The sequence below is a fragment of the Syngnathus scovelli genome, chromosome 21 (assembly GCF_024217435.2).
Source record: "Syngnathus scovelli strain Florida chromosome 21, RoL_Ssco_1.2, whole genome shotgun sequence".
Lineage (NCBI taxonomy): Eukaryota > Metazoa > Chordata > Actinopteri > Syngnathiformes > Syngnathidae > Syngnathus > Syngnathus scovelli.
In genome coordinates this window covers 6,768,044-6,781,895 of record NC_090867.1, presented here as the reverse complement: position 1 = coordinate 6,781,895, position 13,852 = coordinate 6,768,044, and the positions used below count along the sequence as shown (strand labels likewise).

At 45.0% G+C, this 13,852-nt stretch overlaps 3 protein-coding genes across 4 annotated transcripts; 2 read left to right on the top strand and 1 right to left on the bottom strand.

Moving 5' to 3' along the window:
• Positions 1 to 427: 427 nt before the first annotated feature.
• On the top strand, positions 428 to 2,795 carry aldoab (aldolase a, fructose-bisphosphate, b). Its single transcript, XM_049758326.1, has 7 exons — positions 428 to 587; positions 1,067 to 1,185; positions 1,256 to 1,522; positions 1,598 to 1,758; positions 1,830 to 2,088; positions 2,166 to 2,365; positions 2,440 to 2,795. The coding sequence occupies exons 2-7, from the start codon at positions 1,074 to 1,076 to the stop codon at positions 2,530 to 2,532; spliced, it is 1,092 nt and encodes a 363-aa protein (XP_049614283.1). The 5' UTR covers positions 428 to 587; positions 1,067 to 1,073; the 3' UTR covers positions 2,533 to 2,795.
• zgc:123217 (uncharacterized protein LOC641414 homolog) lies at positions 2,455 to 4,876 on the bottom strand. Its single transcript, XM_049758328.2, has 6 exons — positions 4,727 to 4,876; positions 4,641 to 4,658; positions 4,410 to 4,572; positions 3,940 to 4,208; positions 3,536 to 3,684; positions 2,455 to 3,445 (listed from the first exon to the last, which is right to left on the bottom strand). Exons 1-6 carry the CDS (start codon positions 4,776 to 4,778, stop codon positions 3,137 to 3,139), a joined length of 960 nt encoding a protein of 319 aa, XP_049614285.1. The 5' UTR covers positions 4,779 to 4,876; the 3' UTR covers positions 2,455 to 3,136.
• A 2,024-nt stretch (positions 4,877 to 6,900) lies between these two features.
• On the top strand, positions 6,901 to 13,354 carry si:ch211-180a12.2 (uncharacterized). 2 transcript variants are annotated; one of them, XM_049758255.2, is made up of 13 exons: positions 6,901 to 7,519; positions 8,654 to 8,968; positions 9,132 to 9,428; positions 9,935 to 10,240; positions 10,446 to 10,556; positions 10,631 to 10,792; positions 10,882 to 11,199; positions 11,263 to 11,313; positions 11,376 to 11,630; positions 11,697 to 12,041; positions 12,356 to 12,607; positions 12,678 to 12,971; positions 13,072 to 13,354. In XM_049758255.2, the coding sequence occupies exons 1-13, from the start codon at positions 7,468 to 7,470 to the stop codon at positions 13,098 to 13,100; spliced, it is 2,787 nt and encodes a 928-aa protein (XP_049614212.1). In that variant the 5' UTR covers positions 6,901 to 7,467; the 3' UTR covers positions 13,101 to 13,354. The 2 variants fall into 2 exon arrangements, with proteins under 2 accessions (XP_049614212.1, XP_049614213.1); XM_049758256.2 differs by having other exon boundaries at positions 6,907 to 7,519; positions 10,969 to 11,199.
• Positions 13,355 to 13,852: the final 498 nt, after the last annotated feature.

Here is a 13,852-nt window from a genome sequence, read left to right as displayed (position 1 = left end):
AAAGGTCAAGGATCAGCTCGCTCTGCCTTTACTGCAAGCGGGTTAGATTACGAAAGGAGCGTTCGGTATCGCGTATATAACGTAATCGCTTTTATAAATGCCGCGGGGCTTCTTTCCTATTGGTTGTTCCACCAAATCAGTTTAGAAAAGTATTCAAAGTAACAGCTTTGGACCAATTAAAAACTCCGATACATTTGTGACATCATCAGTTTTATTCCATTTTTTTGACAGTGTATTTTTTTAATATTTTAGTGCATTTTTGTGGGTCCCTTGGACCCACCAAAAAATGTTATATCAAATCTCACAGGCTTCCTCCCTCATGCACATTCTCACACAGTTTTGCACGCACTTAGACCATTTGCCCTATCGCTGGCCACCAGCCATCGCACCACTCCGTCCGGAGACGCGCTGAATGTCACGAGTCCTCTCCAGTTGCGTCCTGTTCTATTTATAGCCGAGCAGCTGAAATGTGAAGGGTCACAATGGGAGGATAAATACAAGGGCCGCTCGGTCCAGAGGGTGTCGCAGACGAAGGCCACTTCTCTACCACCCTCTTTCTTCTCCCAGCTCTCTTTCTGATCTCAAAGGTAAAAAAGTTTTTTATTTTAAAGCATGGCGTGCAATGTACATTTCAATTCCACTAACTTAAAAATATCAAACATGTATTTTAATTCTTTTTCCCTGTCGGCATCTCTCACATATGCATTTTTATATAATTGACTGTTCAACTAGTGTGATTGCCTACAAAATAATATTTAGCAAATCTTTGGGAAGTTCTTATGAGGTGTTAACCCAACTCTCAAAGCACTTATTGTTGCGACTGTTACTGGACATGACTTGCATGGTGTCTTATCTCACACCTTGCTACTAAGTTAGACCGCATGCATTGCTGGGCTGTGTATATTTAGTTCAGTTTCAAGTTCTCAGGGGTGGGGGGGTGAAGGTCACAGATAAGAGGGGGAAACATGGAATAGGTCAGGGACGCACGTGTGGAAGGGGGTGGAGAACCAGGCCGCCATTTGCTGGTCTACCAGCAAACATTTGACCACCTCTTTTATCTCCACAGAGTCAAGATGCCTCACGCATACCCCTTCCTCACTCCTGAGCAGAAGAAGGAGCTCAGTGACATCGCTCACAGGATCGTCGCTCCCGGCAAGGGAATCCTCGCCGCCGACGAGTCTACCGGTAAGGATAGCCGTCGGTGTCCCGATACTTTTGTCGAGTTGATCTTCACTCGTCTTGTCCACCACTCCAGGCAGCGTTGCCAAGCGCTTCCAGAGCATCAATGCTGAGAACACTGAGGAGAACAGGAGGCTGTACCGCCAGCTCCTCTTCACCGCCGACGAGCGTGTCACCCCATGCATCGGCGGCGTCATCCTCTTCCACGAGACCATGTACCAGAAGACCGACGGTGGCAAGGTCTTCACCCAGCACCTCAAAGACAGAGGCATGGTGGTGGGCATCAAGGTCGACAAAGGCGTGGTCCCTCTCGCCGGAACCAACGGCGAGACCACCACTCAGGGTGACCTTTTTCGTCTTTTCGAGCAGCGTGTGAAAAATGGCGAGATCGTTGACTGAAGCTTGGTGTTTGCTCCAGGTCTCGATGGACTGTATGAGCGCTGCGCCCAGTACAAGAAGGATGGCGCCGACTTCGCCAAATGGCGTTGCGTGCTGAAGATCACCCCCACCACTCCCTCAAGACTGGCCATCATTGAGAACGCCAACGTTCTGGCCCGCTATGCCAGCATCTGCCAGATGGTAGGACGGGGAGGGTCCGTATCTGGTGACATCTCCCGAGGCGCTTCCTAACGCTCTCCTGCATTCCTCAGCACGGCATCGTGCCCATCGTGGAGCCCGAGATTCTCCCCGATGGCGACCATGACCTGAAGCGCTGCCAGTACGTCACCGAGAAGGTCCTGGCTGCCGTTTACAAGGCTCTGTCTGACCACCACGTCTACCTGGAGGGCACTCTGCTCAAGCCCAACATGGTTACCGCCGGCCACTCCTGCTCCATGAAGTACAGCAACCAGGAGATCGCCATGGCGACCGTCACCGCCCTCCGCCGCACCGTGCCCCCCGCCGTCCCCGGTGCGTCCATTTTCTAAACCGCCGCTTTACCGTTCTCATTTGATTCTCATTCACATTTGTGCGCTTTTCCCGCTTAGGCATCACCTTCTTGTCCGGCGGTCAAAGCGAGGAGGAGGCCTCGGTCAACCTGAACGCCATGAACCAGTGCCCCCTGCACAGACCTTGGGCCCTGACCTTCTCCTACGGACGTGCCCTGCAGGCATCAGCCCTCAAGGCCTGGGGCGGCAAAAAGGAGAACGGAAAGGCATGCCAGGAGGAGTTCATCAAGAGAGCTCTGGTGAGTTTGACAGACTCAAAATAAATTTAGCAAGAGTACTCACTTTTATTTATTTATTTATTTTCCTCTCGCAGGCCAACAGCCAGGCGTGCCAGGGAAAATATGCTTCCTCTGGATCCAGCGCCGCCGGCGGAGAATCCCTCTTTGTGGCCAATCACGCTTATTAAACGAGCACGTTCGCCCACTCACGCCGACTACGCCCGTCGCTTGATTGTGTTTGTCGTCTCTCGGTTTAAACGTGAGCATGAACCTCCTCACAACCGGAAGATTTGCCTCCATTCCCTTGACCTTTACGCCCAATCGCACCTTCTCTCAGGTGAATATTCCCACACTGTTTTTACACAAGTTGTATTACTTTTCATTGGATCGATTCCATCAAGCACAGTGATAGAATTTATACTGGTTCAGTGGAATAAAGAGTTTACCCTTCTATGTGGTTTCCTTCCTAAATAAATACACACTAGTTGTAAGATGATCCGAGTCGTGTGGTTATCAAACTCCGTTTATTTGTGAGTCAGGTGGTATGCGCAGATTAGAGAGGCGAGCCAGTGCGCGTGCGCAAGAGCACCCTCTACTGCCGTAGAACGCATTGATATCGAAGTCGTTACGACACTGCTGCAAAACCCTATAGTGTATACTTTCGATTAATTACTTAATTATTTCAAGATGACTCATCAAATCTAACATGGAAAAGTTTCATTGTGATTCGGAAAGATTTTTTAAAATTATTTTATAAATGAACATTTCCATTTTATGTCTTTTAGGAGTTAGTTACAAAAGATGAATGCCCAGCAAGAAGAACATGATGACGGAAAGACCCGGAAGCGTCGCTGCGTTTTCCGTAGGGGTATCCGTACTTAACGGACACACGAAGCTGTTGTCTGGGTCGACACCCGTCGAGGTAAAAGTGGCAAAGCTAATGTTAGCTGCTCCCACTTGCGTCGTAATCCAGTCTTGGTAAAAAGACACGCGGGTAAAGGCTTCGGGAATCCCGATGGCGCAGGGTATGCCGAAACTGGCGAGGCCGGCCTGGATCCACGCTGAGCCTTGCTTACACTGCACGGGTCCGCCCGAATCTCCCTGAAAACACATTTTGAAAACCGATCTTAGAATGTTGACGTCAGATATGAAGAAAGTAAAACCATGCTTTTATATAATAAGAGAAGAAACCTGGCATATTCCTCTGCCATCCTCCCCAGCGCATATCGTATTGTTGGCGATGACGGCGTTTTCCACCAAGCTGTAGACGCAGCTGCATTGCTTGTTTCCAATGATCGGGATTTCAACTTCTTGCAGTCTCTCAAAAGCCACATTTGGCTCTGCGGAAGAAGGGAAGTTAATCCCACCATTGTTTTGAAGTATTCTGCTCCACTGTTTTGTTCTGCCTTGTTTATTTTGTGTGTACTCCCACTGCTAACCACTAGATGGCGCCAGGTTATTTAAAAACAACCGGAGCAGCGAGCGTTTCAGCCCAGGCTGGATTTTGCGGAAGATCACCGCCACATACTTTTTACACCTACTGTAATTTGATTTTCTAATATTCCTGTTCCTGCGTGACTGACGTTAATACTCACCATCAGCTCCGAGTCTGCCCCATCCGGTGCCCCAGCACCTGGTCCCGTTGTTGAACTGGCTGGAGTTACTTGCCATGCAAATGGGTCTGATGTAGTCTGTGTAAGTAATGGGGCTGCTCAGCCTCATGAGCGCGATGTCGTTTTGAAAGTTGGTCTCGTTGTAGTCGGGATGAATGATGATCCGGGCCAAAGTGCGGTTGACCTCGTTATCATTTGTGGTACTTTGATTCAGTTTTCCGAAGAACAGCAGCCAATTGTCAACGACAGTGCTTCATTTGGGAAAAGACAAAAATACTATTAAGTTTTTCCATGTTCAATTTTCCGGTTTGCGTGAAAGATAAAATGATGTCACACTTTAAGCACAATTGAAGAAATTAAATCTCCTGGCAATGAGCCACATCCGGGAGTTACTAAACAATTAACTATTTATAAGAAATGCTTGAATCAGAGTTTTGACAAAGCGGCCTTACGTCTCAATGCAGTGAGCTGCCGTGAGCACCCACTCTTCGCTGATCACGCTTCCGCCACATATGTGAGCGCCGAAAAAATGCAGGCTGACTTGCCAGGGCCACATGCCCTCTGAGGCATTTTCACCTCCGACGATTCTTGGGTTGAGCGGTGCAATTCCGCATTCTGCAGTGGACCAAAGTGAACTTATGTAGTATCAGCATTATGCTAATGAAGCATATTGATGAACTTACCCTGAGCGTTTGAGGCACCTGTAGGAAGGAAATAAACAAAATTGAAAAAAAAAATCAAGCTGGTGAATGTAAATAAGGAACCTCACCTAGAACTGTGAGTAGTATCCCCAAAAGGAGAGCCCACGTTGTCCGCAGCATTTTGCTCAAGTGTACAGGCAGTCTTGATGGTTTTCATTTTACTCGTCGCCATCCATCTATTTATATAACACAGTGACCACACCTCTGAAACCGGTTTTTGTCACGCTTGACAATCATTATACCTGCCACAATGCCGTCTTATCTTGAGTGACCGGATTATGAGCTTGAAAAATGGAATGTTCTCCTTCTGGTCGTTATAATTTTTGTGTGCACGACATCTGATATGAACTTTGACCATGGTGGTCTGATTTTCTCATGAAGTTTCCTGGTGTGGCTTAAGGAATTGATTTGTTATTAGCAGAGATGACAAAGGTATTCGCACGAATCAAAAAGTCGACTTTGATATTGTCCAACTTTATCGTCGACTCGTCGTGGCTTTGCGGCCTCCTAGTTTACCAATCGATTTTTAGAACACGGATAAAAAGGTGACAGTCTCGCTATTTCCGCTTTGATAGTTTCATTTTACAGGCAGCGTCATATAAAAATTCAGTCATTTATATGCCGCTCTTATTCAATGTGTACACAGGGCGGATAAATACAAGGCAACAAAGTTACGGTGTCCAGTTTGCGAGTTCTTTTGAATTCAGATAATAGCATTTGTTAGCTTAGCTATTGTTGAATGAAATCTCCCAATCCGATTTGTCCTACTTTAAGGTCGACATTTTTGGCAATTATTAAACATTGTGAGAACTTTTTTGGTTATGTCTATATAAATCACGATCACGCCGTCGTTTTTAATCCTCAAAAAAGTTTGAGAAATAGTCCCAGGGAGCATTTAGAGCCAGCAGAGGGCAGTGTTGCATGATGGCCCGGGTCAGGATTTCACGTTGTTTGGCCCCACATGGACCCGTAGTATTGGTTCCATAATCTATTATTAAGTTTTAGCATCCTGTCAGTCACGCTAATCCTTGCTCATGTTCCTCAATGAGGAAGTGAGCCAAAAAAATGTCAATCAAGTTGCAAATCCGGTCACAATATTAGCTACACCTGCATCAAGGTGTGGACCAGACTCTAAACAATCATTTCCGCTCCATTCGCTTCTCTGCATGTTAACTCCAGCATTCAGCCTGATGAAAGGAACAAAAAGTTACAAAAAGAAAAGAGAAAACAAGACATTGGGCCGACGTTTGGCATGCAGGCAAACAGGTTAATAATACACAAGTGCCACTTGAAAACCACTCCAATTAAAAGTGAAAGTAAGACTAAGCACTGAGAAGATAATTAGTTTGTAGTTCCGCGTGACTTTGGCATGATGTTTATTTTACACGTCATGTGACATTGTTCTTTTGGCAAAGAACACAGGAGTAATGTTATTATCCTTAAGGCCGGTGTTTTGTTCAAGATGTCCGTCGTTGAGTAAAGAAAACAAAGATGTGGAGTAATAGTCGGTTCTTTATTTGCAAGATCTTGGGTTTGTCAGTACAAGTGTACTTCAGCAGATGGAAATAACATCTCATAGTTCCGGTTATAATGCAGTCCACAAGCAGGAATGCGGAAAAAGGAGAAAAAAGGGAGGAGAAAATGAGGGAAAAACATTTTCTCATAAGGCAGGCTCCGGGGTGGCATACTTCTTTTGTCCACAGGGGGCAACCGTGAGCAGAGTGGCTCCTCACTCATTCTGAGTTATTTTTTTCTGCATGTGGGTCAAATCAATCGGTAAAACGATGACTTTTTATCACCTGAATGTTTTCTATCAATGTGTCATGAAGTTAAAGAGCTTTATGTGTAATAGAAAAGTTACCAAGTGTGCTGTGTCACTGTTCTGATTAAATAATTGTGTATAAATTATTAGGAGTATTTACGCATTGATTGACATGATAAAGTATATAAATTAATAGGTAATATATGAATTAATAATTAATATGTACACATTGATTGACATGATAAGTAAAACAGTATAAAAGTAGAAAAAATAAATAAGTTTGTCTAAACTAACAAAAATATGTTGTTGCTCTCTCTTCAGGTGTCAAACTAATTTTTTTTTTGTGGTCATAGCTTCTTTCGGAGGGCCATTATGACAAATAACCCAAATAAATGTATGAGTACCTCATATTATATACAGTAAAAGCTAAAAAACAAACCGACAAATAATTCGTTTTCAAATCAGGCGAGTAAAAACTGGTCAAAAAAAAAAAAAAAAAAAAGATATTAAAAGTGAAGACAATTTGCAATTCTAGTAATGACACACCAATTTGATGCCACGTAAAATGATGTGGTGGGTCGTATCGGGCCTTGAGTTTGACACCTGTGCCCTACGGAAATAACTAGTACGGTAATGATTCAAAGCAAAAGAGATTTTTTTTTTTTTTTTTATAAACACGGGATACAAAGAACTTGCAGTCTCGCAAGAGTGTTTGCCCACATAAGCTCAGCGGGATTACGTTTTGTTCACAGCAACACTGCACCAATGTAAAGTAGGCCCAAAACCTTGGCCGAAGGCCACTTTGAATTTCAAGTGAGCGCTTTCTACACTTGACTTGTCCCTTCCCGTCTCCCTTCTTTTTCGCACTAGGGGATGTCGACACATATCTCAGGCCTTCTTTTTGGGTACCCAAGAGGGGAGGGGGGGGGGCTATATTTCTTATTTTTCATGTAGCGGGTCCGGCCCCACCCCCTGTCACCTAACAGCTCTATATAAGACGGCGAGAGGACCCGATGATAAGAAGTCGTTCTCAAGACAAGCCTGGCCATGCAGTTTAAAGTCCTCGTCTATGTGGTCTTGTTGCACCTCATAAACAACGGTGAGTATTGTGCCCTCACACAGAGGCCGCTTTGTTGTTGCTTTTTTTTTTGTGTGTGTGGCACTGGACTCAGGTTCAGGTGCCAACTCTCTTAGCAGTTTTTTTTTTCATTGGCTATAATTTTTTTATTGGCTATAATTATGATGATGTCCTGATCAGGTTTCACTTGCAGTTGGAAGCCAGCCATCACGATTGGATTGTTTTGGACGATTGATTGGGTTGGTTTTTGTTGTGCTTGATGCTTAATGTTGAACTGTCAGTCTCGAAACGGTTAAATGAGGAACAAAATATTCATTACTGACATTTAATGGAGTGAATATCATACGAGTTCATACAAGACTTTTATTAGTGTATTCAAAACCATGTCCTGATTTCAACTTCACTCATAATATCAAAATGTAAGCTTCAAAATGTATTTATTTATTTTTTTAAATTCAGATGTGGGCGTGCTTAATATTTACAAAGGATAAAGAACCTTTGCATGTTGTTTATTGTTGTCTTCATGTGTTGCTGCACCGAACGTGTTTTCCATTGTGACCGATGCTATTCATTAGCCCGTTGGTGGCGTTTTGCATTGTTTATTAGCATGAAGCTAAATGGATTGCATTACTGCACTGAACAGCTCGGAGAAAAAAAAAAACTTGTCTTTCGACATACTGTTGCACAAGGTAACACTGTACAGTTTATTATACTGATATATCTTCACTTGAATATAATTATCCCTGTATCAGGAAATAAATTTGTTTTATGAGTCATCAAAAACTCACACTGATTGTTGCGTTAAATATTTGTCGGCAAGCACGGGCTATTATAAAAATGTCATTCGTCAGCTGTCACTTGCTTGTTATTGGCAAACAATTAGCTCACGGGAGGTAGAAACTTTTCCATTGCAGGCTTTTATGTTTGTCGACAAGTATTTATTGTGCTGGTTACTAATTAAGCTCATCGCCGCCAAGAGTTGACTGAACGGCTTTTTATTCACTCAAGAATGAGCAAAGCTAGGATCAAAAGAAAGATCTTGGAGATTCGAGGAAATCAGGGTGTTTGATGAGCACGCCCTCTTGAAATGTTTATTTATTTTTTTGCATTCAGGTCTTTTCTTCCTTATATTTACGTCTTTTTGTCTTTGAGCAGTGTCCTCTGCTGACATCCAAGCCGAAGCGAATACAAATGCCAGCCTCCCTTGCAACGTGACCCTGAAGTTGGACAAAGTGGACGAAGCGTTGATAGAAGTCAACTGGGTTCGTAACGGCTCAGGCGTGGCTTCTTTCAAGAACGCCACGGCGTGGATTGACGACAACTTCTTTTGGACCCCGGGCCGTTTCCTCAGCGGAGACTTTTCAGTGAGCGTCCTCCGTGTCGGCCTGAGCCTGCAGGGCGTGTATGAATGCACGGTCCGCTATAACTCCACGAAGCTGGACTCAAGCACGGTTACACTCAGCGTCTTTGGTATGTTGGTGGTATTTTTTATTAGATAGATGAGAAGAAAAGCGGTCAGGGAGTGTAGTGAAGGAGTTGCAGGAATTGCTGGCGAGTAATGGCTGATTACAAAACAAATGAGTCAAACCATAACCGAGATGTTTTTGCTGACTCATCCAAATTTTTCTGCTAGCTCCCCCATCTGTGTCAGTGCCTCCTCACCAGTGGTTGGCGTTGGGGGCAGAAGGCCAACTGGAATGCCATGCAGATGGCTTCTACCCTCCACCTGTAACGTTCACCTGGACCAGAGACGGCCAAGTCATTCAGCCCGCCGAGCAGCTCGACGGTGAGAAGACCCCCGATGGCTTCTACAGAGCTGTCGCCAACCTCACCTACTACCCAACTCGATGGGACCAGAACACGACTTTCGGCTGTAAAGTGAGCCACAATGGCGTCGACCAAGAGCTCCATTTTCTTCTCAACATCTCTTGTGAGTGCATTAGTTTAATCGGATTTCACATGAAAGGTATTTTTTTAACAATTCAAGATAAGGCATAAGTCACTATCAGGAATATATATATTTTTTTTAAGAATGAACTTATAGGAACAGGCTGTACCACTTTTTTACATAAGCCACAAATTCCGATTCGTACTCTATACACAGAAGGTTAGACAAGGTCGCTGTTGTGATTTTAACCAGGTGTGAGTGTTTTTCTTGCTTTCCATTGTTGTTTTCGTTTCACACCTCTCACGGGAAATACCGATCATACATGACGCACGGGAAATACCGATCATACATGACCCAAACGCTGGAGCCATACATATGTTTATTATAACAGCCAGCATGACCAGTATGGCCACTTTCCAGCGCCTTGTCATTGCCCCAACAGCTTTAAGCAGCCTCCAACAATTAAAAGTTGAAGTGTACCTCGAGTATTTAATTTCTTCTTTTAATTCCCCTCACTAATGACTTCATCCGTGCCCCCCCCCCCTCAGACTCCCCCACCATAAGACTCTCAGCAGTCCCCTCGCCTTCCTCCAACAGTCCTCTAACCCTCTCCTGCAACCTGGAGAGCTTCTACCCGGAAGAGATGTCCGTCTCCTGGCTACAAAACGGCACAGTCCTCCCCGATCCACCTGACACCGAGCAGAATCCGGATGGGACCTTCAGGACCACCCGCTACTTCACGCTGAGCCAAGAGCAGCGGTGGAGGGGGGGGGAGGTGGAATGCGCCGTCAATCAGCCCGGAGTGATGAATTCGGCCCGGGCTGCAGCATACCTGGAAGAACTGGATCCTCAAGGTTGGATTTACAGAATAGTAAACATCTTGATGGGCACATGTGATTCTTCACACGGTTCTTTTGCATAGCCTGGAGATTTTCAAACAAAACATTCTTTATCTGCAAGTCACTCACATCCGCAATAGACTCATCTTATCATCAAATTATAGTTTTATCACTTGACACCTAAAGCACTGTGACAATTTTTCTTTTACTTCTTCTTTAGATAAGGAACCAGTTCTCACTAAATCCGCGAAGGCATCCGTGGCATTGATGTGTATCTCCCTGGTGCTTGTCTTCCTCTTGTGCTTTGGCTTTTCTTGGAGGCGAAGAGATGGTGAGGCAGGCCTCAATCACTGGCTATGTCAAAGATCATGTCCATGTTTTCAAAACTCACGTCTCCCATTTCAGAGAAGCAAAAGTCGCTTGCCGTGTCGGGCATCATCCTCCCCCCTCGCATCGTCGTGGGTCAAAAGGGCAGGGTGAGCGTGAGCATCGAAGGCAGGAGGGTGGAGCGGGTCCAGACCACCTGGTTCCTCAACGACACGCCGATCTCCGACACCTCCCTCACAGGTAGCAAAGTCACACCAGGAGAACTGAGAACAACATTCATTGACCATCATATGCTCTCTTGCTATCCACCTCCATTCTGCTAACAACAGTCGGGAGCTCCAAAGCAAACTTTAACTGCCTCTATAACCCCCTAACGACCATCCATCTTCCCTACGGCCTAACTCTCACTTCCCCAGCGCCGGAGAAAGGTCCTCTGCTGCCCTCTAGAGGAGAAACGGGTTACTACAAGTTGCATTCCCAAGGCCCGCTGTACTCAACAGCGAGTGGAGTCCAGCAGATCGTCTCGTCGCTGACCTTCATCCCGCAGATCTCCATCCACAAGGGAGCCGTGTTTAAGTGTCAGGTGGCCTACGCGGGCAAAGACAAAATTGTGATGGAGAGAGTCTCCGAGAGGTTCACCGTTCTATGTAAGGAGTTTCGTAATGAGCGAAGCAAATACAGTCCACTCCCAATTTTTTTTTTTATTTCAGCTGCACCGGAGGTTTCCGAAATCCAGCTGGCAGAAACAAGAAACAACCCAGGTGAGGCAGACGTTAAACAAAATGGATTCGTTGGAGTCAAGCAACTGATTTTTGTTTTGCAGGGGTCGTCAGCATGACCGTGCGAGCGTCCCACTTTCACCCGGACGTCATCACCTTTCGTTGGTTCTGCCAGGGGGGAGAGCTGAGCCCGGTGGCTTCAAAAGCCTCAACCTCCCCTCGACCCAATTCCGAGGGTTTCTTTACGGCCTCCAGTCAGTGCAAACTGCCGCGAGCTGAGATGGAGCAGGGAGGAACTAGAGTGTGGGTCAGCGTCCATCACATCGCCCTCAAGCAGCCGGTCACTCGGGAGACCAGAGGTCAGAGAGGTCACCCAGTGTGCTGTTGAGTGTAAATACGAATACATCCCGATTTATTTTCCGCAGGCTTCATCAAGCAGCCACGCGTGTCCGACATCTCGTCCGCCTCCTCGGCACCGGACCAGATGCTGACCCTGGGGTGCGAGATCACCGATTTCTTCCCGCCTGACATTACGGTCACGTGGTTGAAGGTGAGAGGGGGCGAGCAAGACGACAGCGAGGACGAGGTCCTGGAGGGCTCGGAGATGTGGGGCCCCGTGGAGATTCAGCCCAGACTCTACAGGACCACGGCTACTTTGAGGACCGCCAACAACCGTGAGAAACGACAACGAGGGGGAGGGATTAAATGCCGAGTCGAGCACATTTCCCTACAAGAACCCATTGAGAGGCTTTGGAGAAATGTTGACATTGGTGAGAATGAATCACACGCTCTTTTCTTTTCCTTTGTACTTTTATTTATTCAAGGAGGGCCCATGATGTTCTGGTTACCAGCAATTCGACACAACACAGAGTGTAGACATGAAGTATGAATTGCAAAACCAACAATTTCAAAAAGTATATTCCGATTATTATTATCAGAGCGATTATAGCCTAGAAAAATGACAGTGGTCTTAAAATAGACCCTTGTGGCACACCTACACAGATTTCGATCAGGATGTCCCTCTTGAACTTTTTTCCACTACAAAACTTTTGATTGACTTTAGAATTTTGTGTCACACGCTCAGTTGCTCCCAGCATCCCTTCATCCATTTCGGTATGTTGGAGCAGCGAGGGAGTGGGCGTATTCTCTCTCCTGTTGAAAGGGGGTCACCCCAAGGTCAAGGTACTGTGGACGGCCGGCGGGACCACCCTCTCGCCGCTCGAGTCTAATGAGACGGAGGAGATAGGTGATGACGGGCAAAGGGAGCTGAAAAGTGTGTGCGCCCTCGAGAGGTCCACACAAGTGCCCGGGCAAAGTGACAAATGGAGGAAAATAAGTAATTATTTTTCCATCTATCCAATTAAATATGAGTTCAGTACTGTGATACCTTGATGTTCCAATTCCAGAAACCAAAGCAGCTGTCACATACCCGGACACCGACGGGATAGCGTACATCGACGAGAAAGCGGACGGGGAGAACAATAACAACGAGGAAAAATACGAAGAAACCAAGTCGTCAGATGGAGAGGAGGCCAGCGATGATGATGATGATGATGAAAGAGAGGAAGACTCGGCAGCGTTACACATCAATAGAGTTAATTTGACGGACGGGAGCAAGGGAGGCGAGAGAGCTCGGTTGAGAGTTATCGTGGAGCTCACACACCCCGCACTCAAAATTCCCGTTTACAGAAGCTGGACAGGTAAGACAACTCAGCAGGATCATTTTAGAGCTATAAATGTTTTTTTTACCCCCTCAATAAATCAAATAATATTTTTTTTTTACATCATCTTGCTTTTCAGAGCCCAATGAGGAAATATCTTCCATGTGAACATCCTCACAGTTACAAAAAACATTTTCCTATCCCACTTTTTATTACCTAATAGTTTGTGTCCAGTTTTTGTATTTGTCACTGAGATAAATTCTACTTCCAGTAGTTTAGGTGTTTTATTTATTATAATGTTTCTTCCATGATTATTTGTAAATGTTCTTATTTTTGTACAAATATATTTTACCAAATCCCACAATATGAATTATTATCAAATTCAGCAAATAAAATCTGACTTCAGTTTGGGGTGGAAATAATATGTTTTTGTTGTGTTTGACAAGAAATGGAAATTTGTCACCATGCAGAACTGATGCAGCCAATGAGCTACTTCCTGTCTCAAATGGAACTTTATCTTACCACATTACCGCCGCATTCAGGAAGTTGTTTAAGTTCCTCTTGCCCAAAGAATGGCCGTGATAGTTACACACAAAGTTTTCTCAAAAATAAACTCACTGGCCACTACATTAGGTACGCCCTAGAAACTGCCTATTCTTTATATCTTTTGTAAATCTTATATATTCTATATATTTATTCTTTACGGTGCCTATTATTCCTGCAAATTTAGTGCACTTAATAAAAAAAAAATTAAAACTAGATTAAAATGTTTTTTTAACTTTTAATGGGCCATATAAAATGCCTTTCAAGGGTTGCTCTGGACCGCAAGCCTTGAGTTTGATACCCATGCCATGCCAGACAGCCAATTAAAATACCTATGACGTCTTTGGAATAAATAAGAGTTTTTTTATTCACTTTTA

Bases quoted from the DNA above. Each gene is read 5' to 3' on its own strand.
- zgc:123217 (XM_049758328.2), bottom strand. From the start codon at position 4,778: ATGCTGCGGACAACGTGGGCTCTCCTTTTGGGGATACTACTCACAGTT. The intron at 4,209-4,409 runs GTAAGGCCGCTT...TCCCAAATGAAG, and splicing joins GCAGCTCACTGCATTGAGAC to CACTGTCGTTGACAATTGGC. The intron at 3,446-3,535 runs GTTTCTTCTCTT...ATGTGTTTTCAG, and splicing joins ATGGCAGAGGAATATGCCAG to GGAGATTCGGGCGGACCCGT.
- aldoab (XM_049758326.1), top strand. From the start codon at position 1,074: ATGCCTCACGCATACCCCTTCCTCACTCCTGAGCAGAAGAAGGAGCTC. The intron at 1,523-1,597 runs GTGACCTTTTTC...TGTTTGCTCCAG, and splicing joins CGGCGAGACCACCACTCAGG to GTCTCGATGGACTGTATGAG. The intron at 2,366-2,439 runs GTGAGTTTGACA...TTCCTCTCGCAG, and splicing joins AGTTCATCAAGAGAGCTCTG to GCCAACAGCCAGGCGTGCCA.
- si:ch211-180a12.2 (XM_049758255.2), top strand. From the start codon at position 7,468: ATGCAGTTTAAAGTCCTCGTCTATGTGGTCTTGTTGCACCTCATAAAC. The intron at 10,241-10,445 runs GTTGGATTTACA...CTTCTTCTTTAG, and splicing joins GGAAGAACTGGATCCTCAAG to ATAAGGAACCAGTTCTCACT. The intron at 10,793-10,881 runs GTAGCAAAGTCA...TGCTAACAACAG, and splicing joins CTCCGACACCTCCCTCACAG to TCGGGAGCTCCAAAGCAAAC.